Here is a 27,743-nt window from a genome sequence, read left to right on the forward strand (position 1 = left end):
GTTCCATATTTTCGTTAGCTTTTTCATCTCTTGATTTGAATTTATTGCAAGACGTACGTTCCAACAGAAGCCTTTTGCTGAATTCCTTACAGCTTAAAAGTTTAATGTCAACAAGTTTATTGTACTTTTTCGGATTTTCCGATCACAATCAGTCTCAGCTCTTTACCAAGAAAACTGATCTTTTATTACTAAGAATAATATATAGAGAGAGGCAAATATGACATACAAGTTACAAAGGGCCAGTAGTGGGGTCCTTCTCCTGGGATTATTTCCTGCAAATGAAGGGACTACGGATCAACATTTTTTTCAGACAATCAATATGCTACTTACCAAACACATTTTGACTTTTAAGTATTGAAATTTAAAGATTTAGCAAACGCCAAATGTGAGAAACTTGGGATTAGAAACTTGGGAAGTAACAGCGGCATGATTCAGCCAAATTTCACATAGCAAAAGGAGAAAAGAAGCATCATTTGATGTTCTAAGGTTAACTGGAGGGTGATAGGTGGATAACAGATATACCAAGGTAGTTTGAAGTTCTCTCTCCATCTGCTCTGCTTTGAAAGTTTCTCGTACATCTTTTCAAGCCGCAGAATAATCTCTGAGAATTTTGGTCGGATTGCTGGCTGCACATCCCAGCATTCTTCAATTAGCCTGCAACGAGGTCATAAAATAAAATGTAACTTGTTTCATGCCAAAAAATAATTCCTGCTTTAATTTGTTCCAAAACATGAAAGAAAACCATAGAAGCATATTAGGAATTTGAATAACCAAAAATAAGAACGTCTACTATAAATCTACAAGATATCATTTTAGTTGAGGCCGATCTTTTTTTATATAATTTTAGTTAGAATTTTAAGACAAACTATTAATTTCTAACCCAGTGGAACTTTCACAAGATTTCATTAAGTGTGGGCGCATTTGGAGGAGAGGGAGATCAAGAGACTTGAAAAGTTACAGGAAGAAAACAAAATGACAAGATTTGAGTTTGTGAAATTTAAGGCAATAGAATCTAGCAAGCAGTGGTAAAGTTGCCTTGTTTAGTGATTAGAGGTGTTCACGATCCTGCAAATGGTATTAGAGCCGAGGTTGTCAGATCTTAGAGTAATACATCTAAACTTCATAGTGGGTGAACAACAAGCACATGTACCAACGGTTATCTGATGGAAGAAAATTTAGCAAGCATCAAAGGTCCTTTACGCAGATTTAATAGAAAATCTAATTTTTCTTTGTAAATATTATCAAATATATTGATGCAATAGTGTGTATGTGGTAGTCTAGTTAGCCGAGTAGGGCAAACCATGCATCGGAGAAATTAAAAAATGGAGAAAAAAGCAATTAGAACCCACCAGATTATGCTTTCATATATGACGAGTAGCATCATTAATCAAATACAAATGTGAGGTTTTAATGAGCATCTAAACATATTCCAAAGTGTTATCGATGAGTTGGCTAAGCTTGTGGAGATCTCAATGGCAATAACACAAAAATTCCTTCAGTATCTAATTTAATGATTTTTCGGTGAAAATTCTTGTAAATGGAAGGCAGAGGAAGGTACTGCTACAGGAGATAGAGAGAAAAAAAGTTGACATTTTAATTCAAGTGAAAGTGCACAAATTACATAGAGCGAGGAAAAAAAGGGGATAAGTTCAAACCTAGACTTTTGCAAAATGTGCAACATTATAGATGTAAGGCATATAATCACATCCAAAGAGATTATCAAGTAACAAAAGCAAAGATGCAAAACATTGCTCTTATCATCTCAGATGAAACGAATACACCTTCTATAGCTTGGTATTTGCATTCAACTTGTCTGATCTATGTTTCCAAGAAAGTTGTTTCCATCTCTTGATGCAGGTGCCTAAGATCAAGATCATGACCTTAGAAGATCACTCAATCTTGGAGCTCCAAGGTGTTAGTATAGTGTTTACTTAAAGGAACACAACATATCAAGGGGAAAATGACTTGTGTTCTAAAAATGTGAAAAATGACAATATAGCAAATTTGTTAGTTTTTGTACAGGTTGAAGGATCCAGGGATCCTCCATGGTTGAATAGTGTTGCATATGGGTTCCACCAAGGTGTAGTTAAGCTTGAGGTTCAAATGAGTTTGGTGGGTGCAGTGGTAGAGCAAGCTAAGAGGGTCAATACCTCACTAGAGGATTACCTTGGAACACCATATGGGCGAACAATATAATGTCAGGTGTAGCTAGCACAGTCGTGTCAAATAAACCATACCATGGTGTTGTTTTGCATAATTTAGCACCATGAGGGCTGGAATTTTATGAGTGCAAAATTTTCACCAATAGAGCATTCCAAAACATAAGGATGTTGTGAGGTGCATTTGAAGACTATGAAAAACCAAAAGACCTATATAGAAAGATTTTGATTTTTTTTATGGTGTTTATTAATGCTAGAAATCAAAGTTTTCACTTTTCTTCATCCATGTTAAGAGAGAAGTCCAGGAAATATTAAAAGATCACTTGTAGAAAGTGCAGTCGGTGACTTTGTCTACTTTTGCTCTCATCATATAACTCAGATAGAGACTTAAACTGAACCATGTTAACCTAGTCTTTCTTTGTGTGTTTGTGTTATTCTAGCTTCATGTCACCAGTCACCATTGAGAAATTGAATTAGAAGAATAATGCTTCATGGGTTGCAATGTACTAATTTATGTGCCAAGGATAGTTGACACCACTATTTGAGCATGGGGATTCAAAATACATTTAATACCTGTGTTAGCAACTTTTTATTTTTCAATTATTTCCGATGCATTATCTCTTACATCTAACTATTAAAAAAATTTGACTAAAGCTTTGCATCAAGAAGAAAAAGAATTTAAATTTATAGGTTGCGTCTATTCACCCCTCCAGATGTATGACAATCTCAACAGAAAAATTTTCACTGCATTTATAACACATTCCACTTCATCTTTTAACTAAATCCTTAACTCATGTTGATCACACATCTAATAGCATTTACTCCTTTCTACTCTTAATATCATGCTCGCTATTAGTTCTTTCACATGGGCAAAAGGCACTAGGCAAGCTTTTGCTGATCTATCTTTATCACATTCCTCTGTCATTATGTTACCAATTTCACTTTGAATTTATTATCAATTAGCAATCTTACTAAATCTTTAAACTTCACTACATTATTTACTGATAAAATATTCCCTAGTAGCTATGTTATCAATTAGGATTTAGGGACATGAAAGCCAATTGGCATCAAACATAAGACTTGAAATCTTTACCAACTAGATGTGCCATTATTATTTGCTCTTGTGGTTGAACACCCTCAGTTTCCTCTAGAAATCCACAATCACCTCAGACATTTGAGTCATTCTAATCTTTAGAAAGATAGTTTCAATTTTGACTGATATTAAAATTCTTGAGTTCGAGTAGAATAGTTGGGAAAACATATTTAGTCTATATTTCCTAATAGTTCTGTGAACATGTTTTAGTTCAATATGATATTTATGGTCCTAGTTGAGCTTATTCAATAATTGGTTACTTATATCAGCCTAGTCAAGAAAAATATGAATTTTATTAATAAAAAAACTTTTGAAGTTTACTATTTTTTTCTCCTTTCTGTGATAAATTTTCCTATTGCCTATTTTCACTTTAGGAAGTGATAATGCTAAAGAATATTTTTTGCTTAAGGAATCCTTTAACAACCATCTTGTTCTCGTACATCTCGATAGAATAATATAGTTGAAAGAATGAATTGCCACATTATTGAGACTGCTCATATTGTTCCGAATTTATGTTATCTCCATAATCAAATGTTCTTCACTATCCTATTCCCTCATATACTATCTTTTGCATAAGGTATTTAGGCATAATTGTTTTATGCATCTCCTAGTGCCACCTGAAGAAAGTATGTCTTTCTCATCTATTCTTGATTGTAAATGAGATATTATTGTTATTCTCATGCGTTATGAATAAATCACTTTTTTTTAGTCCACTATTTTTCTAAGAAAATTCCTCATTTATTTCTAAGTTTGTAACTGGGTGCTTCCACTTTTTACACATTTGTCTATTTTATTACCTTTTCAATTAGCACTACATCTTGTCCTAGATCCATCATCTTATTTGGAACCTTACTCGCTATTATGTTATTGTTTCTTCTTTAGCATCACATTCCAGTTGATGTTATTTATCCTATGTTGCATTATTACCTAGCTATTATGTTTTTATTTCTTCCTATTCCTATGATTGTGTTCAAGGAACTCTCCGATCCAAGGTGAAGACAAGGCTATGGTTAAGCAATTTTAGTGCCTTTGATGACTAAGATTGCTTCAGATCCATATTCTGATGGTCCTTTCATTAATTGGATATCAAAAGATTCATTCACGAGAGTGACATTGCAAAAAAAAGTATATATAGAACAACCATGAGATTTGTTGCTTAGGGGAAGAGATTTAATATGCGAATTGAAGAGGCCTTTGAATCATGTAAAATCTCTGAGAGCATGGTTAGTAAATGTAGTTCGGCATTCCGTCAAATTGAGATGATCAAAAGTCTCTCAGATCTATATTCCGTCGTACTTCATCAGAAAAGCATATTCTTCTTATCATTTATATATGGAATTATAGATAATATTGTCATACATGTGATTATAAAGAGACCAAGGCTAAAATACTGTGTTCGTTAACACTTTCAGATCAAGGATTAGGTAATTTAGGATATTTTTTGACATAAAGATGATCCGCTCAAAGCTAGATGCCTAGATATTTGCAGCAGAAATATCTACTTGTTATATTCAAAGAAACTAATATGCTAAGAGCTAAGCCAATTGATACTTCTATGAATTCTAATTGCAAATTGATACTAGAACATGGGGACATTGACTTATCCAGGAATGTCCAGAAGGACTAAATTAAACCGCTTTACAATTGCAATAATTAACATATCATTTGCATCAACGAGTCTATTTCTTAAAGTTTCATGTCATGAACATTTGGAGGTAGCCTTGAGAATGCTGAGATACATGAAGAATGCTCCAAGGAAGGTCTCTTTTATTAAGATTGTGATAACCTTGAGATTATAGGATACTGATGTTTACTGGGTAGATTCTCCAACAAATAAGAGATCAACGTTAGATTATTATGTACTTTCGGGAGTTAATCTAATTCCTTAGAACAACAAGAAGTAAATAGTCAAATCGAGCATAGAGGCAATTAATCAGTAGTTGATTACTGAATTTGCACATGCTCCCAAATGTTAATAAAATTGTACTGCAACAACCAAACTACATTGCAGACAATATCTAATATGTTCATAAGAGAACACAATATACAGAAATTGATTGTCACTTTGTTAAAGAGAGAGCACAATTTAATAAAATTGTCAAATCTGTCACCTATAACAATCAATTAGAGGTTTTACTAACAAAGTCACCAGAATCGAGTATATTACATTTGCATAATATCTTAATCTAAGGGGAGCATTAGCAACCTAAATATAAATAATAAGGATTCACTTATAAATATCATATTACATGCAATAAAATGTAATATTATTGTTACAAATAGTATATTTAGGTAGAAAGGACTAACTTTAAAAAAAAATACCTTGATGCTTCTCTCCTACACTCCCCAATGCTTTCATAATTTTTTGAAAGCCAATTCAGTCACAATGTTATTAATCACAGTTAGCTAACATAAAGTATTTATAAACTTCATAAGTATGCTGACCATCATAGTCAATAAAGATATGTGAGAAGAGTTGAAAAAAATGCAATTATTTACAGTTTTGTTTATTTTTGCTCTAATCTCAAGAAAAATTCAACTGCAGCTAATTTACTTAATTCTAATATCTTGACTTAAATCCAAGATGCGGAAACCTGAATATGGCACATGAGTCTCTTCTATTAAGATAGTAGACTTACTCAAATAAATCAGACAGATTAGTCTTAGATTTGATCTTTAGTGGTGATGGTCTGTAGTTATCTACGCAAATCATTTTAGCGACTTCTTTGGGAGCCTTGGAGTGGAAAGCTGGAATTCCTTCGATCATCTGAGCTTGCACAATAAAATATTGGTCATCTTAATCAAAGTTACATCTGCATTACATAAGCTAACCTATAAAAAGAGATATCGGACTCAGAATGATACATGCAACAGAACATAGACAGTTGTGAGGTAGAAAATGATTAGCTCTCATATGAAAATGATCATCTCCCCTTCATCATATTTCTTAAATTTCAACATAAAGGGGAAGTGGGGAAACTAGATAGAACTTATTCATAGTCATATATCAAGAATTAAAGTTTGCTGCATTTCTTTCTAAGCTATCTGATCAGAGTAATACTAGGCTTCCATGGATTCAGATGCTCACATACATAAATGCATAAAAAATGTATACTATAGCTGATGGAACAGATGAAAGCATATTGAAGGCACTTATGGTAACCAAAAAATGATTAACAAGCTTAGACACAGACACATCATAATGGATATACAAGCTCCCATGGAGCAAGGATCATGATACTGAGCCATGTTGGCCGGCATGAGCAGAATATAGGATTCCATCCGTCAACCGACACCAAAATTTTTTCGGCACAAGCACTGGGTGGAGCCGCAAGGCAACGAGATCACGAGGCCACCACGACCTCACAATGGCCACGTGATGTCCTCCGCATGGATGCGAGGCCACCACGACCTCACAGCAGCCTTGCAAAGGCCTGCGCGAGGTCACAAAGTTGTGGCGGCCATGCACACTAAGTTTCCTACCACCACAAGGCTCACCTTAGAGATTGTTAGTGTCAAAAATTAAATTCTCTTGTGTAGGTGTGTGATGTTCAAACATTGGGCCAAACCTAGGACCGGCCAAGCATTTGGGAAGACTCTTTCAAGGTGGGTGATGTTCCTACAATTGGATATTGAATTATGGAGTAACTAATGTATTAATTGGGATTCAGCCCAATTTTATTGAGCAGGAGCATGCTGTCATAAATGGTCAAAGGAGCTAAGAGGTGAATTACAAGTAAAGAGCAGAGTTATTAGGTGGGGGAAAACTTATGAATGGTGAAACCAAAGTTAACACAATTAAGCTAAGTAGGAAGGCATTATGGAAAATCAAGAGGGGAAGAGATTGTTCTATTATATGATATTTCATTTAGGTATGTTAGACAATTTAATCAATTTGCAAGTTGTGCAAAGTGTTGAAAATTTGTATTCCTATTTGAACGTGGTGAACATGGTTGTTATATATATCTGAGGTGGTATATGGTCAACCGTATTGTTAGTTGGAGTTGTGCATTTTATAAGATTAGTTATTGTTGCATGGCAGATGATAATGATCTTAGTCCGCACTTTGGAGGAGTGATCTCAAGCATTATTAATAGGCTTCGGCAATCTATAGACTATATTATGATTTATGTCGTTGCACCAGAGGAATGATCTTGCATGTTATCGATGGGCTTTGACAGTTTATATATAATATTTAGACTATGTCTCAAAGCTAGACAAGTAATCTCACATGTTACTGGTGGGATATTGCCATTTATATACAATATTAGGACTATATCCTGACATTAGAGTGATCCTGAGTATTATCAATGTTTTTCAATCATTTATACATTATACTAGAATTATATCCTCGACTGGAGGAATGATTTCACATACCATTGATGGGTTTCAATGGTTCTATATGCATATCATACTTGAGCAAACAAAAGTATCTTGAGATAGATATAATGGTGAATTGTTTGAGAACCTAGCAATCAATGTATTTGTGGCCCTTGGCTAATGAACAACCCATGATATTCTTACAATGTTAACCAAGGTGCCCACATTGCAAACTTAGTAGTGTAACCATTCAATCAATGCAGATCTTCAACACCAACATCTCTTAGAGGAAGGGAATAATGGAAATGTGGAGAACAAAGAGGAGTGAACTAGGGAAGCAATTGGGTGTGAAGATTAGGAGCACTCGAGAACATATTGGCTCAAACCAAGAAGGTGAAGTTACTTGCTGATCTTCCAGAATGGAATGAAACTCAACACAGACTCCAAAGATATTCTACTTTCTCCAAACCAAACACCAGTTAGTGGGGGAGGAGAAAGGCGATGATGCAAGGGGAGGTGTGAAGGTGGTTGAGGATGGCAATGGGGCACGGAAGGGAAGAGGGGAGCCATGAGAGAGAAGATGGACCTTTATCAGTTATCCTATTTAATCATCATTTAAGCCCAAAGGTCTAATAGAACAAGTCTTTAATAGATAAAAGTTTTTTTTAGGAATTAACACAAAAAAAGATGACTGCATAGTTTCAAAAAGCATTAGTATGATTTAAATAAGTTAATACTTAAATAAGCTGCAAGCTATTAGTGGGGTAACTTTAAATTTTAAGTCAATATGATAAAATTTAAATGGTTTAATTGAATCACATTTTAACTGCATATATTCTATTCAGATATATGTGGTAGCTAACAATTCCCCTTCAAAATTTGCCTAGGCGAATACATATATGTGGACAAGGCAATTTTTTCTAAAAACATGGTTAACTACCAAAAAGATGCAAAGTCTAACAAGATGTTGTTAAGCAATCAAAGTTATAAGGTTTTGCAACCGAAGCTATTATGTCTTGCACAGACGCATGTGCAAGCCAAGTAGGGGTTTTCTAAAAACATAGTTAACTGATAAAAGATGTTATCTCAAAGAGGCAATCAAAGTTATAGGGTTTTGAAGATGAATATGTCATGTAATCCAACAAGTTAGATGTGCTATCTAACGAACAAGATTGAGTGCAAGTAACAAAATAACCCTAAAACATTATCTATGGGAGTATGTTGTCAACCAAGTATAGTATTCACCTACTTCATTATATGGGAATAAAGAGTAAATTAACTTAGATGGATCATAGAATACTACAGACTTCTAGTACGAAAACAACTTCAGCAATACCCATCATTCAAGTTCATTGAATTGTAGAACATTTATACGAAAAGCCTAAGGATTTGTACCACGGAACATTTATATGAAAATCTACAGCAAGCATTTAGTTTTTAAGTTTTGAATAAGGTTTAAGTTTCAATCTTGTTCCACGTATCAATTAGTAAGTAGAACAATAAGTCTCATCACCAACTCAAAACAATTTTTAAAACTGTAGTTTACCAAACCCCACACCCTTTGTAATTGAAAATGACTAAAAGGAATCTCTATAATCTTTAACCAAAAAGCCCCTATCTTCCCAGAAATCCTTGATTACAGGATGAAAGTTATTTCACAAAATAATTATTAAATTTTTCATCAAGATAATAAAATATCAATATTGTACTTAGGGTACCTACAAGCAGATAATAGTCAAAATATTTATTTTAGAAAGCACATGAAGATTTGCAAATCCACTTGAACTTTAAAAATTAATACAAAATAGAACCCAAACTCATCTTAGAGTCAAATCAATATGTTCTACTTAGGGTGTCTAAAATTTCATAATAATCAAAACCAATGATTTTGAAGGTACAAGCTAATTAGTGAATTAGCTTGCACTCAAAAAATACCATAAAATATGCAGAAATTGTTTGAAATTTAACCATTACTAAGAATTAGACACCTTAAGTAGAACTTTATTAGGATTCCTTGTGTTCTTGAAAGTCAATTTTAATATAAAAGCATTTGATAAGATAATTTGTAATCCACTCTCATTTATTTTTGTCAATTTTATATGCACAAGATGATTTGCTAATCAGTTTGGATCAGCATTTGATTAGTAGAATGTTGATTTTTTTAAATGCCCAAAAGAGTTTATTTTGATAAAAAAAAAATCAACCACAAGATGCTTTATAAAAAAAAATTGGCACCTACTGTCTAAATTACCAAAGTGCAAGTCAATTTGCAAAGTCTTTAAAATAAAAGATTCTAGCCATTATGAACTTCTAAAATTCTACAAGTAGAGTAATATATTTCTTGTGTCCAAAAAGTTTTTTTTTGATGAAAAATATGACTGTAAGTTGTTTTGTAAATTGGATTTTGAATCACTCTTTGTCAACTCAAACTTGCACCTTGACAATCAAAGATTTTGATTTCTTCAGTCCAAAAATTTATTTCGGTGAAAAACATGACCACAACTTGTTTTGATAAAACAACTTGTGCTTCTATTATCAAGAAGATTATGGGAAGAGGGACACTTTTCTTTAGTAAAAAATGATCATAAAGGCATCTTTTGATCACTCTCAATAAAGAGCATGGTTAAATTTCCCAAAAGGAATTGCTCAAGCATTTTTGCCAAATTATTTTTTGCACGGACTCAATCAAATGAGAGATTTAAAACAAACCTCAAAAAGAATGAAACTGAAGGAGAATGCATCAACGCTTCTATCAAATGTTTCATTGTTGTACAGCTCTGGTGCTATGTACTGACCTACAGTAAGTAGAAGATATCATTTAGAATTACAAATATCAAATATAAGAAAACGGAGAACATAGCTGCAATTTCAAAATCAGCTTCCATTAACTATGTTGAAGTATGTAACATGATTCTCCAGCACTACAATTCACTAGTTCCTACAACAGTTCTTGTCTAATTGTTGGGGGTCAGTTACTGCATTTGAGATATTTAACAGTAGAAACTCCAAATGGATCACCAAATAATCATTTAAGCATATGAAGCTTGATCAACAATGCTCTTCCAATAATGCCTAGGCTAAGATGACTCAGTATAATGACATGGAAATATATTTTAAAAGTCAATGTCTACCATGAATCTCTATAAATACTCCTGTACAAGGTTGATTGCATGGAGTGAATAGGTACTCAAAGATAGGAGAATCAGATTTCATTGTCAATTAGAAAGTTATAAAAGTGTATAAGAAATATAGCAGCAAGATATCATCACCAGTCAAGCCTAAAGTTTCTTTTACTTTTGTAATTAATTTTTATTTGACCAGAAAAGAAGAGGGCATCGCTGAGAATCAAATATTTAGGTTAACATAAAAGGAGGCGTTTGGTTCTTTCCTAGGAATAGGAATCGGAATGGGAATCATAGTATTGTGGAATATGGGAATGAGTATTAGCATGGATATCACTTTTAAAAGTAATGTTTGATTAGTTGAATATTTTCTATCAGAATAAATCAAAATTTTATTTTTTACACTTAAAAGGAAAATAAAAGAAAAAATATGATGTGAGAGAAAAATATGATGAGAGAGAAAGTATGATGAGAGAGAAAGTGTGATGAGAAAGAATGAAGAGAGAGAAAGTGCGATGAGAGAAAATGAGAAAAGAGAATGTGATGGGAGAGAGCATGATGATAGAAGATGAGAGAGAAAATATGATGAGAAAGAAAATATGATGAGAGAGGATGAAGAGAGAGAAAGTGTAATTAGAAAAAATGAGGAGAGAGAATGTGATAGGAGAGATTGAGGAGAGAGAAAGCGTGATGAGAGAGAAAGTGTGTTGAGAAAAAAGGAAGAGAGTGTGATCGGAGAGGTTGAGGAGAGAGAAAGTGTGACGAGATAGAAAACATGATGAGAGAGAAAGTGTGATGAGAAAAAAGAGAAAAGAGAGTGTGATGTGAGAGCTTAAGGAGAGAGAAAGTATGATGAGAGAGAAAGTGTGATGAGAAAAAAAAAGAGGGTAGAGAGTGTGATGGAAGAGATTAAGAAGAGAGAAAGTGTGATGAGAGAGAAAGTGGGTGATAAAATGAGGAGAAAGAAAATATGATGAGAGAGAACAAGGAGAGAGAAAGTGATATGAAAAAAAAATTAAATAAATATATTTTGATATTTGATATTAAGGGAGAAAATTTTAGTTTTGGGTCAAGGGTATTTTTGGAATAAGGTAATATTTTGATTGTTGAAAATAGAATAATGATTCATTGAAGAGGGGAGACATGGGAATGAGTCATTACCCAATTATAAGGATTCATTCCCTTATTTATATTTCCATTCTTATAATCCAAACATCAACAATGACAATCAATGATTGTTATTCCTATTCCTCATTCTCATTCCCATAAACCAAACGCCCCCTAAATTATGATAGTAATAATGGAACTAAAATGAATCTTGTGAACCATAGTTTACACAATTGTTGGATCACCTTAAGTATTAACTATTAAATACATAGTTACATATCAAAATTTCTTTTATCCAATGAACATAACTAAAGTTAGTTAATTCTGGACACTTACTCAGCAGGAAAGAAGAAAAGAAGAAAATAAAAAGGGAAAAGAGGAACAAAAGAATGAAGTGGATGTTTTAAACTAACATAAATTCAAGGAGTCATTGTTGATTCAAGTCAATGATATGATCCCCAAATAGACATATTCAAATAATCCCTTCAAAATATTATCATTTAGAATAAGCTATTAGATTTGTTATTAATTCACATTAGGTCGTTAGATTTATTATTATTTACCCTTTCAAAATATTAGAATAGGTTATTAGACTTATTAATAATTTTTATATTGATTTGGCACTATTGTATGACTATATGCAGAGCCATTATGCAATCTTTTAATACAGTGATTCAATTAAATAATCAAATTACTTTGGTTATTGGAGGTCGACCCTCTCGAAGTAATCATTATTGGAGGTTGATCCTCTCGAACTGATCATTCTATCCCCTTTCTTTCATCCTTTTCTCTATTTTCCTTTGAGATAAGACGTGGGTTCCTATCAACTTGGTATCAGAGCGAGGTTAATTTCATATTATGACAAATTGGAGATCCTTTGAATATGAATTCCCTTGTCGGAGAAGTAGAGATCCTACCCGATTTATTTCTAAAGCAAAAAGATATTTTCTCCTGCACAACACATCAAATGATTCAAAGGTGGAGATAGCTTCTTTGCTTCTAGATTAAGAGGCTCTCCGATGGTATCAATTATTTATGTCATGTCATGGATTGCAGTATGGGAGGAGTTTGTAGATGGTCTTCTCACTCGCTTCACACCTCACGAGTATGATAATGCAGATATGGATTTATTCAAAATTCAACAATTACAACAATAGCAAAATATCATAGTTGCTTTCTTCGACTCTTTAACCAAACTCGTGATTGGTTAGAATCAAAATTAGCGAATACTTTTTATTGACAGACTTCATCTTAACATCCAAAAAGCAGTAAAGACGTATTATCCTGGCATGTAAAAGCTGCACTGTGCTTTGCACGATTGCAAGAAGAGAAAATCAATGAGGAAGCACGAAGAAATAATAAGTGGTACCGAAGTCATCAATGTACGCAAAAGTAATTATTGATGGATGAACCAATGAAAGATTCAAACAAAGAAGATGATATCAACGAAGAAGAAATACAAGAAGGTGCCAATGAAATACAAAATGTCACTATGACAAAAATCAATTCATGCCTTAGCAGGATTACAACCTCCACAAATAATAAAGGCAAAAGGATTCGCTGAACAACAATAAGATAGTTATAGAGATAATATACACTTTGATAGCAATAAGAAGAATTTATCTATCATAATCATCGCGACGGCCATAATTGAAGTCATTGCATCTACACCAATCTCTACTTCCATCATTCAAGTGAACAAAGCAATAATACCTTGTCATCTCCAACAACATCCAACAAATCATGGAGTATTTTTCCATCATAACTCGATTAGGATCCAATGCAAGGCTAAGGGAAGGAAGAGAAAGTATTGGCATGCTCATAAACTTTCAACAAAGACCCAAAATAATACACTTCATTATCAAAGGATTTTTTCAAACTTAAGAAAGAATCATAAAAGGTCATTTGTTTTCATCCCAAGGAGATTTCAATTGGTGCACCATAAGAAGATATTTTATGCAAATCATCAAAAGAAAAAGATCAACCTTGAGGACAAGGTAGTTTTGTAGGTCGGTGGAATGATACGATCCCCAAATAGATATTTAAATAACCCCTTCAAAATAGTATCCTTTAGAATAAGCTATTAGATTTGTTATTAATTTAGATTAAGTCGTTAGATTTTTATTATTTACCTTTTCAAAATATTAGAATAGGTTATTAGACTTATTAGTAATTTTTATATTGATTTGGCATTATTGTATGGCTTTATATAGAGTCATTATGTAATATTTTGGGGCAAACAACAAAGTAATACATTTGGTTCATCAAATTTCTCTGATAATTGGAGGTGGATCCTCTCTAAGTGATCATCCTATCCTTTTCTCTATTTCCCTACAAGATAGGGCACGGGTTCCTATTAGTCAAGTTCATTAGAAATTCTTGCTAATCAACATCACCATCATTGTCATCAAACCATGTTTGTCCCAACATATTTGCAATTGGATACATGAATTCGGTACCTACTTTGTGACCATTATGCAAGGGCATATTGTAGGCGCAGCGGGGACCGACAAGAGGGGGGTGAATTGCCTGAAACTAAAAGTTACCCTCCTCAAAACTTTTCAACTCTAAAATAAAGCAACACTTAATAACAAAGCAAAATAACAGAAAAGAAATGAAACTCAGCTATTTAACTTGGTTACAACCGAGACGGTTGTTCCAAGGCGGTGGAAAGGCGCACTAAAAGAGTCTCCTTCTCTGAAGGCGGAGAAGCCTTTTACACTTTGACAGCACAGTAGTTGCTAAGAGAATGAGAGTACAAGAGTTGCTTTTTCGTTCGTTTTCGTTGTTCTATAAAGTTGGCCGAGACCCTCCTTTATATAGGGGTTCTAGAGCTTATCGGATGACCTGATCTTCGGGATCAGGTTTTGACTCGAGAGGGATCGGTCGACCGATCCCCAGGTTCGGCCGACCGAACCTGCTGTACCTCCCCAGTCTTCTGTCCAAGTGCAGTCTCTGTGGATCGAGCTTGGGTTCGGTCGACTGATCGGCCAATGGTCTCCAACTGAGTTGGCCTGATCAAAATGCTCGACTGAGTCTCTGGATAAACTCGATCATGAGATTCGGTCGACCGATCACTTCACAGCTGGTTGATGTGATGCTAACGTGTCACCAATGGTTATGCTCTGATGCAAAGGGGTTCGGTCAACCGATCAGGGTGTTCGGTCGACCGAACCATTGACAAGTCAACTTCCAGTTGACTTGTTCTGGTTCGGCTTCCTTGGATGATTTCGGCGATCCAAAATAGGGCTCACCCGAACCTAGTTCCCGGCCTTCTCCTCGAGCAGTCTTCCGTCCCGGCTTTATGTCCCTCGAACGCCACGCACGTTCTTCACGCCCACCGGTGTACTCTTCCGCAGCTCTCTCGTCCTTCGGACGCACTGAGCCCGTCGGCTCCCTTCCCATGTCGTCCTTCTCGTTAGCTGCGTCTTCCGCTCGACTTCCTGCGCTCCTAAGTTCTTGCACACTTAGACACAGGGATCAGACAAGCAGGACCTAACCTAAACTTGGTTGATCACATCAAAACTACCACGGGGTCCAACAATCTCCCCCTTTTTGATGTGCATCAACCCAAATTCAGGTTAGGGTAAAACAGAGAGATAGTAATTTAAAGAAATTACTAAACTAACAATTCAGGCATAATTTTACAATTTTAAATAAATTGCAAGATGAAAAATTTATACTGAGATAAAAGATGAAAATTTATACTAACATAAACTCCCCCTTAACTGAATAAACTCTCCCTTAACTGAACTTATCTTTATTCTCCCCCTTTGATCACAGTAAAAAACGGGGTACGAAAATATTGTCAAAGTCTTTTGAATGAGATTTTAAAAAAAAAAATTGGAGAATTTCTAAGAAAATGTTAAAAAACTTTTCAAAGCATTATTTAATTCTTATTTTAATGCTTTTATCAGAAAGTTAATTAAACATTGTATTTCAATATTTCGGCTTCCAGGTCGTGGCGAGGCACTAGGCCTTCTTGGTTATTGGAGCAACAACCATTTCCTTAGACAAAGCTTCATAAAGAAATTGTTTAATTTACTCGATGTCAAGCTCTAACTTATATAGTTTTTAATTTAGTAAAGATTTTGGAATCCAATAAAGATTTCTTCCTATTGGATTAATTAAAAACTTAGGAGGTACATAGTTTCTTGGTATTTTCCTAAGTTGACACTGATGCTTCCTTATGTACCAATTTAATTTTCCATATAACTTTATTTTTGAATGTGGAAAAAAATTTTTAAAACATGCATCAGTTTTCAATTTTTTAATTTCTAATTTTAAAATTTCATTTTCTGATTTCAAATATTCATTTTCCTTTTCTACTTTATCTAATTCTTTAGAAAGAGCTTTAATAAAACGAAAAGACTGTTTAGGGTTTAGGGCACGTACCTTACTTACCTCGTCCTGCGATACTCCCCCTTCATCATAGCTTTCTTCTTCTTCTGTTGTTCTTCCCCCTTCATTTATGCTCATTTCTGAGCTAGACGTTTCTTCTATCTGATGGTTGGCCATCAGTGCTAGTCCCGAGAATTCTTCGACTTCGGATTCGGAGGACGATGAATCATCCCACATGGCCTTTAGGTTGTGTTTGGGTCGAGCTGGCTTCTTACTCTTTACTTTACTTTTGCTCTTCAGTTTTGGGCAATCATCTTTGATATGTCCTTCGTTGCAATTGTAGCAACGAACCACCCTTTTCTTTTGCTGGAGCTTTTTCGACTGCGATCTAAATTTTTTAGATTTAAAAAATTTATTAAAGCGTCTTACCAGTAATGCCTCTTCGGATTCGTCGACCGAGGCTTCGGAGTCAGAACCGTTTATTCTTGCCTTTAAGGCAATGTCCTGACTAGACTTCTCTACTCCTTTGGGCTCTGCAACTCGAGATTCGTGAAGTTCAAAAGTAGAAAACAAATGTTCTAGAGTACTTACCTCGAAGTCCTTAGAGATGTAGTACGCATCTACTAAGGAGGCTCACTCGAGAGTTCTCGGGAAGGCGTTGAGCGCGTACCGGATCGAGTCCCGGTTCGTTACTTCTTCTCCAAGATTGGTTAATTACGTGATCAGCTCTTTGATCCTTGCTTGGAGTTGCGCTACCTTTTCGCCTTAGTTCATCCGGAGGTTCGTCAACTGGGTCCGGAGGATGTCGCGCCTTGCTAGCTTCGCTTCGGAGGTACCTTCGTGAAGCTCCAGGAATTTTTCCCAGAGATCTTTCGCGGAGTCGTAGCTTCTGATCCGATTTACCTCTTGAGGTGGCAGAACGCTGAGCAAGTGGAATTCAGCCTTTCCGTTGGCGACAAAATCGGCTTGCTCCTTCTTGCTCCACGTGTTTTCTTCTTTATCTTTCGGCGCTGCATATCCATATTTCATTATTAGAAGTATATCAAATTCAGTTTTAAAGAAAACCTCCATTTTTCGCTTCCATGTAGCGAAATCTCCGTCGAACTTTGGGGGATGAATGTTCACGTCGGCCATTGTTCTGATCTTTGTGCTTCAGATGGCGGTTAGTCCCTCTAAGCCTGTTGGGCTCTGATACCACTTGTAGGCGCAGCGGGGACCGGCAAGAGGGGGGTGAATTGCTTGAAACTAAAAGATACCCTCCTCAAAGCTTTTCAACTCTAAAATAAAGCAACACTTAATAACAAAGCAAAATAACAAAAAAGAAATGAAATTCAGCTATTTGACTTGGTTACAACCGAGACGGTTGTTAATCCAAGGCGGTGGAAAGGTGCACTAAAAGAGTCTCCTTCTCTGAAGGCGGAGAAGCCTTTTACACTTTGACAGCACAGTAGTTGCTAAGAGAATGAGAGTATAAGAGTCGCTTTTTCGTTCATTTTCGTTGTTCTATAAAGCCGCCCGAGACCCTCCTTTATATAGGGGTTCTAGAGCTTATCGGATGACCTGATCTTCGGGATCAGGTTTTGACTCGAGAGGGATCGGTCGACCGATCCCCAGGTTCGGTCGACCGAACCTGCTGTACCTGCCCAGTCTTCCGTCCAGGTGCAGTCTCTGTGGATCGAGCTTGGGTTCGGTCGACTGATCGGCCAACGGTCTCCAGCTGAGTTGGCCCGATCAAAATGCTCGACTGAGTCTCTGGATAAACTTGGGTTCGGTCGACCGATCATGAGGTTCGGTCGACCGACCACTTCACCGCTGGCTGATGTGATGCTGACGTGTCACCAACGGCTGTGCTCTGATACAAAGGGGTTCGGTCGACCGATCAGGGTGTTCGGTCGACCGATCCATTGACAAGTCAACTTCCAGTTGACTTGTTCTGGTTCGGCTTCCTTGGGTGATTTTGGCCATCCGGAATAGGGCTCACCCGAACCTAGTTCCCAGCCTTCTCCCCGAGCAATCTTTCGTCCCGACTTTACGTCCCTCGAACGCCGCGCGCATTCTTCACGCCCACCGGTGTACTCTTCCGCAGCTCTCTTGTCCTTCGAACGCACCGAGCCCGTCGGCTCCCTTCCCGTGCTGTCCTTCTCGCTAGCTGCGTTTTCCGCTCGACTTCCTGCGCTCCTAAGTTCCTGCACACTTAGACACAGGGATCAGACAAACAGGACCTAACCTAAACTTGGTTGATCACATCAAAACTACCACGGGATCCAACACATATCATTAGTAACATAAATCCTCTCAATCAAAGATCAAAAATGAGAAAATAAGAGAGAGTATAAAGCTTGAAGGAAGAAAACAGAGAAGATGGGACAGGGAAGGAAAATGGAACTAGAAAGAGAGAAAAGAGATGAAGCCAAAGCCACACAGCGCGTGACGACCAAGGGGGGATGGGGGAGGAAAATGGAACTAGAACGAGAGAAAAAAGATGAAGCCAGAGCCAGACAACTATGTGGCACAACCTAGCGTGACAACCAAGGGATTGTGAATGCCCAGCAATGCAGCTGAAGGATTAGTCTAGAACACATTTTACGCTTTGAGGAGCATTCAGAAAGTATTGGAAGGTCCGACTCAGCAAAGAGGACTTTCTTCTTCTGAGTGCTCTTGGTGAGTCCAGACTTGTTTGACAAGATTTTTTTGTTTGGCCGGTCCCAAGCCCGGATAAAAGAGGAGGGTTGCGTTAGGTTGCCAGCCAGCATCAAACTATGGCAAATATTCAATGAATGAATTTAACAGCCGACCCCACCTAGTGGGAAAAGGCTTGGTTGTTGTTGCTTTCTCCGTCAAACTTGGCAGTCCAGAGAGGTGTGGTGTTTTTTGTCCATGATTTATTTAGATTTTCTATATTTAGCTGTCATACTGATACAAGATTGGTTTCTCACAGCTCAGATAAATGTTATAACATTATTGTTATTTTTTTCTTGAGCGTATTCATACTTCCCCAAGGGATGAAGCTTTTGGAGCAAGGATTTGTGGTTGACAGACACTTGTATTCTAGGTGCATTGAGATGATTCTGTGAACACTTAGAGATAAAGGATTACCTTATGTATCCTATTGAGGTTGATCCAATGGAAGATTTCTTGTTAGAATTGTTCCTAACAAGCAATATCAAATTGGTAACAAACACAGCAGGAAGAACATCAATGATATAAATGAACAAATGCGTAGAGTTGACACATGCGGATTAATTGTTTGATAAACTATTTTGTGATCATTGTTTTGAACCACTAGGTACTTTCTGGTAGTCAACTCTTGAGGTTAGACAATGCCTATTTGTGTCTATCCCATGAGATATTTCCAATGCTCATACAACTTGGTCCAAGGCTTTTACATAAAGTCCCTTTTATTCAAATAAAAGGCCTTTAGATTAAGTTTGTGATGGATAAACAAAGTTCTACAACTGTATATAATCACACTATCATGCCAATTTACTAGATGTATGTGTATAAACTTGTTATCAAAATGTAAGTAAAATAATCTTTGTAATTTTGTATGGTTAAAAAAACTTAAATTCTAAATGTTTCTCTTTTATGTTTTTTAAATTCTTATATTTTTAATAGGTTTCATTTTCTTTTTAATCTGATTTTCATCATTTTCTTTTTAATCTAATCTGACTGATTTACATCTTCCAAATCTATTGAATACTTTAGCTCCTGATTGGTACAATTATTCTCAAATCTCAACAGTAAATATCTTTAGCATGAAAAGAGTGGCACTTACTGTCAATATGAGTCATTGGATTAGTTAACTTGTATCTGTCAGGTGTTACTTTCAACATTTTAATCAAGCCAAAGCCTGCCACCTTCAACTGACCACCATCATCTTGCAAAATATTTCTGGCACCTTGCGATAAATCAAAATCATCGAGTATGTATGTCATCATAACTAATTTCAGGTATTTGTTAATCTTACGTTGAAGTTAAGTTGCAATGAATAATTGGATCTGGTTTGCACTCATGAAGGTAGTTTATGCCCCTGAAACAAGAAACAATCAATATTTTATCAAGAAACCTCCATTTTCAGGAAAATATTGCACATTCTATTGGTTTGTCAGATCAAGTTTTTATTAAAATTGCATAGTTTGCATGTTTTTAAAGATGTATGCTTGAAGAATTGAAGAAGATAACAGGAAATAAGAAAGAGAATGAATAATTTGTAGCAGAAGAAATATGAAAAACGTTAGAAAAGCAGTGACCTCTACTGAAGATATAATAGCCAATCATGCACAAAGGAAAAAAATCAAAGAACAAACCAAATTAACATAAATGATACACAAGATAATTTATTCCTTACTCTCCACACCATCCTTAGTGCACAACATCAATTTAGACTTTAGCAGGCCAATGGGAATAAGTATGTTTCTTCAACTGCCTTTTCTTCTTCCTCTTAATTTTCTTTTTTTTTTCCCTTTCTCTACATCCCCCTCCTAATGTCAATCAGCACTGCCTCTGCCACATGGTGTATTGTCAACACCAAAACAATCTTATTCCAACTGACCAAAACTTAGCAACGCAATTAGATTTCAAAACTTGATTATAATTATACTATTCCTAGAGTACCAAAATTACACACGAGAACCACAATACAACAAAATAACATTCATTTCTGATGTTTGATTTAGAGTTTTCCTACTAAATATTTGGATCTCTCTTTCCTCTCTAATTGAAAATACTAGACTTTGGCCTATAAACAAATTGAACCTGGAACTGGAAGACAGACAATTCTTCTTCAGGTAGCATGGTATTGATGAGTATTTTCAAACTCCCAACTTGGGTTGAAAATGCCAGAAACACCAAATGTGCATTCCCTTAACAGGTTGAGAAGTAGCACAAGGCATTGATTAGAAAAGTAGACATGCTGGAGTCAATCACCAACCTAAGGATAAGGGAAAGGGTGTGGGAATCTTAATACCTAGAATCAAACCTTCTTTCCAAACTGTATTAATAAATTATTGAACGAAACAACCACTAGTGGGGCTTTCTCTGTAGTGATTTGCTTTCATGATTTTCACTGATCAACAAACTTCGTGTTAGCCTTGGATTCTCTTTACTGTCATTTACAATATGAACATAGCCATCATGTGTGATAGATAGTTTGTGAGGTTCTACATTAGTATATCGCGTATCCATCTAATAGAATTATTTGATCTTACTGATCAATTGAACACCCATCGAGAAATGAATGACCCGTAATCCATCCAGAATGAGGTGCATTATATATATACACACACACATATACATATCGTTCATCCTATATATTTACAATACATCTTTATCGGATGGATTTGACCCGTAATCCATCCAGAATAAGGTGCATTCTAAACGTCTCTGTGTGTGTGAACAACATGAAATCCATCCGATAAAGATGTATCGTAAATAAGTAGGATGAACGATATATATATATATATATATATATATATATATATATATATATATATATATATATATATATATATATATATATATATATATAGGAAGATGATAAGTTGTCTGGCTCCAAGTGCGCAACTCCGTCCACGACTGACTCACACTTTTAGGCTCTCGGATCACTTCTGGGCTCCTAGATCACTTCTGGGCTCCCCGCACACTAAGTCGGCACGGGAGTCAAGCACGGGGATGTGTGTGTGTGTGTGTGTGAGAACAACATGAAATCCATCCGATAAAGATGTATCGTAAATAAGTAGGATGAACCATATATATATAGGAAGATGATATGTTGCCTGGCTCCACGTGCGTGACTCCGTCCGCGACTGACTCACACTTCTGGGCTCCCGGATCACTTCTGGGCTCCCCGCACACTAAGTCGGCACGGGAGTCAAGCACGGGGATCGGGCAACATATCAAAATCGTGTGTAATACAAGTAAACGACTAGCAATTCATTTGAGAAGGATGCATTGTATATGAGAATGAAGAACCGCAATCCACTCATAACGAAATGCATTGTGTGTATGCACATATACAGGGTGAACGCCCCACAATTCACCCGAAATACACCTCACAAGGATGGAGCAAACGACCCGTAATTCACCTAATGAGCTCCTGTAATATGGTCAAAGCCTACAAACACGCAAAAGGATTCGAGAGTCCTTGTTGAGCACGGAGCCAATGCTCTATAATTATGAGAATTATTAGATTTGTATTCTGACATAAATAGTCATGCCCTCTTATAAAGCGTTGAGCTGAAGCTCCATGATGTTCGAGTTGCATTCATTTTATGATTAACTTAGTTTGATAAATCACACGATTCCTTTGAAGCACAGAGTTGAAGCTCTCTCTGATACAATTTATCTATCATTTGTTAATTTAGCATAATTGATTATTTAATTCAATTTATCATGATTCCCATGGTAATTCTAATTCTTTAAAGGGGCTACCTTATGCTTCCATAAATTTTTTTCTAATTCAGAGTTATTTTGTTGTAGTCTAATTGGTAAGTCTCGACAAGGAATAGATCGGACAGCTAAACAACTAGAATATAAAGATAGCAAGCAATTTATGAGAAATTTATCAAGCAACAAGAGTAGTGATGATCATAACTAATTCCTTTCTGTTAAACTTAAAATCATAGATAATCTATAACATCTATTTTATCCAATTAATCATGCACAAGGTAATTTTCATACAGAATCGAGCAGGAAAAATCCACCTGATCGATCAAAGGGTCCAAATTACTTCTGTTGAGGGCCTCAATTGAGGATTCCTTCGCTGGGTATTCTAACACAAAGCAATGCGTGACAGTGACGCCTCAGGGTTACGGTGTCGTGGGATTGCTTGGACAACATTGGCACGCATCAACAACAACACTCGCGATGATGATGACAACAACAGTGTGCAATGGTGGCAATGACGACAGTGTGCGGTGGTGGCGATGTCGACGATGGAGGTGTGCAATGACGGGGACAACATGCGGTGGTAACAACGACGATGGTATGCATTAACAGGATGAGGGAAGGGAGTTATGGTTAGAAGAAGAATAAGGCAGGCACAGGGTTGGAAAGAAGAGATTAGGGTTCTATTTATTATATTGCATCTTTGCTGAAAAGTCTGACTATTTTTGAAATCGCAAGTAGGCCCCTATTGAAACTTCAACAATATAACAACACAGTCGATTCAATTGGGATCAATTGACTAATGCTACATCAGCAAAGACAAAAGCAGTTGTTAATTGGATAAAGTTGCGCTATAATGGTGGGATGACTTCACGGCTACAATGCATCACTTATTTGATGGTGGAATCTAATCAACTTAGGTAGTTGTTAGCAGACTCAGGCCGAAGTGGTTGAAGTAGTCAACTCATGGTTAGGTCCAGTCAACTTATCATCTAACAGTAAGTGAAGAATGAAGAGGTGATAAAGGATATAAAAAGGAACCAAGGTGTAGGCTTGAAGGTTAAAAAAATAGAGACCGGTTAGATGCTATTAGAAGCCTCTTGTTGTACTCTTAGCCTTTCCTCTTCTATTTTCTTATAATTGTTGATCTTGTAAGAGTTTTATGGAGTAGGAATAAAAGGGCAGCTCGGTGCACGAAGCTCCCACCATGCGGGGTCCTGGGGAAGGATCCATTGTATGCAACCTTATCCTGCTTTTTGCAAGAGGTTGTTTCCAGGATTCGAACCCGTGGCCTTTAGGAATAGAGGCTCCAAATTAGGTTACATCTTAGTGCTAGCAATTTGTATGTTTGAATTCTTATGTTTGTTTCATTTTTGTTACACTAAGTTGTGTGACTTTTCTAAGCCCCCCCCCCCCCCCCCCCCCCCCCAAGTATTTGGTCATCTCAACACAATCAATCTCAACACCTTTCTCATAAAAACGTGAAAATGAAGATGAGTTTTCTCTTAAATTTTTCAACAAATATAAATAAATAATGCAAGCAATTTGGCATCTACTTCCTTTACAGTGTTATAAATTTTTGAGGAGGATCACAAAAACTATTCATGGATTACAATAGAAAATTTACAGTTATCATAGTAAATTGCCAGGGAAGAGCAGATAAAACATACCTAGCAATGTCTAGTGCAAACCGAAGAGCTTTGATAATCTTTAGACGGCCTTTCTTTCTAAGATAGCTTCCAAAGTCGCCCTGAGTTTTAAAAACAACAGAATGATTGATATGTCATAGCCATGATTGGGATCACATAACAGAGCCATTTTTAAAGACGAGAAGACAATTCCAGGTATCTTAAGAAATTGGAATGTAAACAGCAACACATGGTTTACTAATTAGTAGAGAAAGAAGGTACAACTGGTAATATTTTGAACACACTAAGGTCATGGATTTCTTGGTGAAGCAATTAACTGAAGAGATTTTTATGCTAAAACCTATACATGTGTTATTCAATGCAACTTACTTTGGGAAGGTATTCAGAAACAATCATCATGGGTATATTTTGAGTGACAGCTCCAACAAACTGAATCAAGTTAGGATGTCGAGCCTTCAGCATAAGGGTCAGCTCATTCTTGAAACCATTTCTGTAGATGTACAGGAGCAAGAAAAAAGCTGTAAGTTCTAAGTTCTAATTATTTGGTGTTAGCTACATGAAAATAGAGTTAGGATCCATGTTGACAAGATTGTTGACATGGTATTATGCTCCTTTTTAATCGAAATTCGGTATTGGCAATTGTAGTGTTTTTTGGTGTAGATACAAGAGCATTAAGACAAAGGGTTAATTACCAAATATATCCTAACCTTTACCACTATGAACAAACATATCCCCATCATTCAATTCTAACAAGTCTATTATTAACTATTTAAAATTTCTAAGAATTACATCTCTCCACTAAGTTTATCATTCCAATAAGGCTAAATATGGACATAGAACCTCAAAAACTGGACATTCAATTATAACAAGTACATTGAATCATTTAAGAAATCAAAGAACTGCAAGTTAGAAGAAGAAAGATGTAGAATGGAGCTCTCCACTACAATATTCCGTATAATAGTTATGCATACATGCTAGCAAGTGGAGTTAATGCTCTGGATGTTATATTGCACTTAAACTAATATAAATTGTAAGCATGAAATTTAACAAATAACTTCACTAAAGTAGGCACCTAAATATACCTAAATGATTAAAACTAATATAATTCAGTTTCGTTGCTAAAATTATTTTATTTGATTCTTGAGCTTATTTGAACTATAATAAAATATTATTTCCCCCACACAAACAAGTCAGTTTACTATTTCTTTGTTGTGGTTTAGGACTTCACACTCTAAACTTATGCTGTATAAGATAAAGAACCAATTACATCTCCAAACACCTGATACATAGCCAATTTTGCTTAACTAAGGCTGCAGCTCTGGTGAAGAGAGATCAACAATGGTAATAAAAAGGAGCAACATCCTGAAAAAACATTTTTTAGCTCAAGGGGCTAATCTTACTGTCTGGACTTGAAGACTGCTCAGTTAGTATCAATATGATATTGAAACTTTAATTTAGAGAAACTAACATGTTCTCCATTCCAGTAAAGAAAATCAAGTTCAGTAGCCAGTAAAATGTAAATTCAACTCAGGGAAGCAATCCCATAAAAACAAACAGTTACTCAAATTGGATATATACATTTATGGGATAAACAATATGGCATCAAGATGCCTTCCAAAGAAACCTGAATATGAACCAATATGGTGCAGCAAACATTTGTGTCATAGAAAAGAGGAAATAATACATTGTTTCTGCATCTGAACAAGCATCCTGCTCTAACATCTTAACAGTGACCTTTGTTCCATTCCACTTAGCAACATGACATGATTCCTAACATCCGAGACAATATAAAACAGTCAAAAAGAGAAAGATAATAATTATAATATTAATTAAAATAAAATTTTCAGATTAAGACCCAGAAAACTAAACAGGAACGAGTAGAACTTCTGACAATTAAACGAAATAGACAATAAACAGGAATAAATGAATGAAACCTTCACAATTACACAGAACAAGCATATAATACAAACTGGAAGTTAGAAAACTAAGTTATTACAACCATGAACCATAGCTAGTTCAGAAACTAGTTGTGTCAGACTATCACCCTCAGAAACCAGTTGTTTCTTCTTTCTTTGATTTTTATCTGCTTCCCCTATGGTTTTTATTTCGTTTTAATCATATTTATTGTATTGAAATGTTTTTCATAACTATCAAAGTTACTCCAACAAAAATACGTCCACCATGCGTACACACAAAATTTAAAATTTTACAATGATACATTTGATGAATCAAAATTTGAATGGCCCAATTATACCTATTTTTGTGTGTTATATACTGCTACAGACCTTAGCACAACTCCAAAGCAATATTTTTCTTCTGAAAAACGAACAGGGGCATTTCAAAGAAAAGCACAGACCTTAGTAAGCTCAGCACCATGCCGGAAATGAAGCTCTTCTGGATTCAGCTCATACTCAGGAACTTCTTTGGGATCAAACACAGTCATCGGAGCTTTTCTAATTTTCTGTGGACAGTTCACATAGTTTTGAGAAGCATACAATACAACCAGGAATAGAAGGGAATTTTTCAGTTTCAAAAAAGAAGATTTCTGATTCATATCCCACCGGTGTTTTGGCACCTCTAAATTTCAAGAGATTGTACACTTCATCATGACCATAGTATTTAGCATCTGCAGCAGCCTGCATTTGGGTAAGCCAAGCATCCAATAAAGGAATGAATATGGCAGAACAAATTGCCTTAAATGGCTTCTACCAATCACTGATGATCCAATTTGAAAGCAACGCACAGCTCAAACACCAGAAGTAGGAAAAGTGTATAGACCCCATACCGTGCTTCCCCATCGATCTCTAGCATCGACGTTCGCCCTCCAGCTGAGCAACAGCCTGACGACATCCACATGACCTTCGCACGCAGCAATGTGCAGCACCGTCCGTCCATCGAGATCGATGTTGTTTACATCCACCCCGTCCTTAAGGAGGTTCTCGACTCCCTGCACGTCACCCTGGCACGCCATGAATAGAAGCTGCATAGTGGCATCCAGATTCTCCGGCATACCCAAATCCGCCTTTTCCGGGCTCCTCCGGTTGGGGTCGAGCGACGATTGACGCCCAATGGCGAACCGTCGTGAGCTTCCAAGCCGCGGGTCCATAGAGGCCTGCCGACGAAAGCTGAACCTGCTCAGAGTCAGAGACCCCAGCGACAGCTGCCGCGAGACTCCTCGCCTCAGCTTCCCCACCACGTCCATCGCCACAACGATTCAGACCGATGCGATATCGGTACAAGATCCTGGCTATCTACAGGACTAAGAGTGGAGAATAGGGGCTCAAATTAGAGCTTCTGGAAGGAACGCCGATTTCAGATCTTTGTGTTCTTCAATCCAAGGAAGAATAGGGGCTCAAATTAGAGCTCCTGGAACGCCGATTTCAGATCTTTGTGTTCTTCAATCCAAGTAAGCGGAATCTGGATGATCTACGGCTGGCCCTTCCTTTTCTTGCGGGAGTGAGAAGTGGCGACGCTTTTTCAATGCTTCCAAGTGAGAGAATAGTCGGCAATGTCGATGGGATTCGGTGCAAGAGTCGACTCCCACGTCGCCACCGTGGACCGGTGGACA

General features: G+C 36.4%; 1 protein-coding gene across 3 annotated transcripts; it reads right to left on the bottom strand.

Annotated features, from left to right (window-relative positions):
• Positions 1-54: 54 nt before the first annotated feature.
• Positions 55-27,743, bottom strand: LOC121982191 (integrin-linked protein kinase 1-like). 3 transcript variants are annotated; one of them, XM_042535142.1, is made up of 12 exons: positions 26,961-27,741; positions 26,737-26,811; positions 26,532-26,636; positions 25,860-25,945; positions 24,545-24,665; positions 24,197-24,276; positions 20,110-20,172; positions 19,918-20,033; positions 10,282-10,367; positions 5,892-6,019; positions 523-654; positions 55-272 (listed from the first exon to the last, which is right to left on the bottom strand). In XM_042535142.1, exons 1-12 carry the CDS (start codon positions 27,375-27,377, stop codon positions 266-268), a joined length of 1,416 nt encoding a protein of 471 aa, XP_042391076.1. In that variant the 5' UTR covers positions 27,378-27,741; the 3' UTR covers positions 55-265. The 3 variants fall into 3 exon arrangements, with proteins under 3 accessions (XP_042391076.1, XP_042391078.1, XP_042391077.1); XM_042535143.1 differs by lacking the exons at positions 55-272; positions 523-654 and adding an exon at positions 672-1,861 and having other exon boundaries at positions 26,961-27,742; XM_042535144.1 differs by lacking the exons at positions 55-272; positions 5,892-6,019 and having other exon boundaries at positions 26,961-27,743.

The sequence above is a fragment of the Zingiber officinale genome, chromosome 5A (assembly GCF_018446385.1).
Source record: "Zingiber officinale cultivar Zhangliang chromosome 5A, Zo_v1.1, whole genome shotgun sequence".
In the NCBI taxonomy this organism is placed as follows: domain Eukaryota; kingdom Viridiplantae; phylum Streptophyta; class Magnoliopsida; order Zingiberales; family Zingiberaceae; genus Zingiber; species Zingiber officinale.

Excerpts from the sequence above, each read along its gene's own strand:
- LOC121982191 (XM_042535142.1), bottom strand. The coding sequence starts at position 27,377 with ATGGACGTGGTGGGGAAGCTGAGGCGAGGAGTCTCGCGGCAGCTGTCG. Across the intron at positions 25,946-26,531 it reads ATGGTGCTGAGCTTACTAAG|GAATCATGTCATGTTGCTAA; the intron begins GTCTGTGCTTTT and ends CTCGGATGTTAG. Across the intron at positions 655-5,891 it reads AATCTGTCTGATTTATTTGA|GCTAATTGAAGAATGCTGGG; the intron begins GTAAGTCTACTA and ends ACCTCGTTGCAG.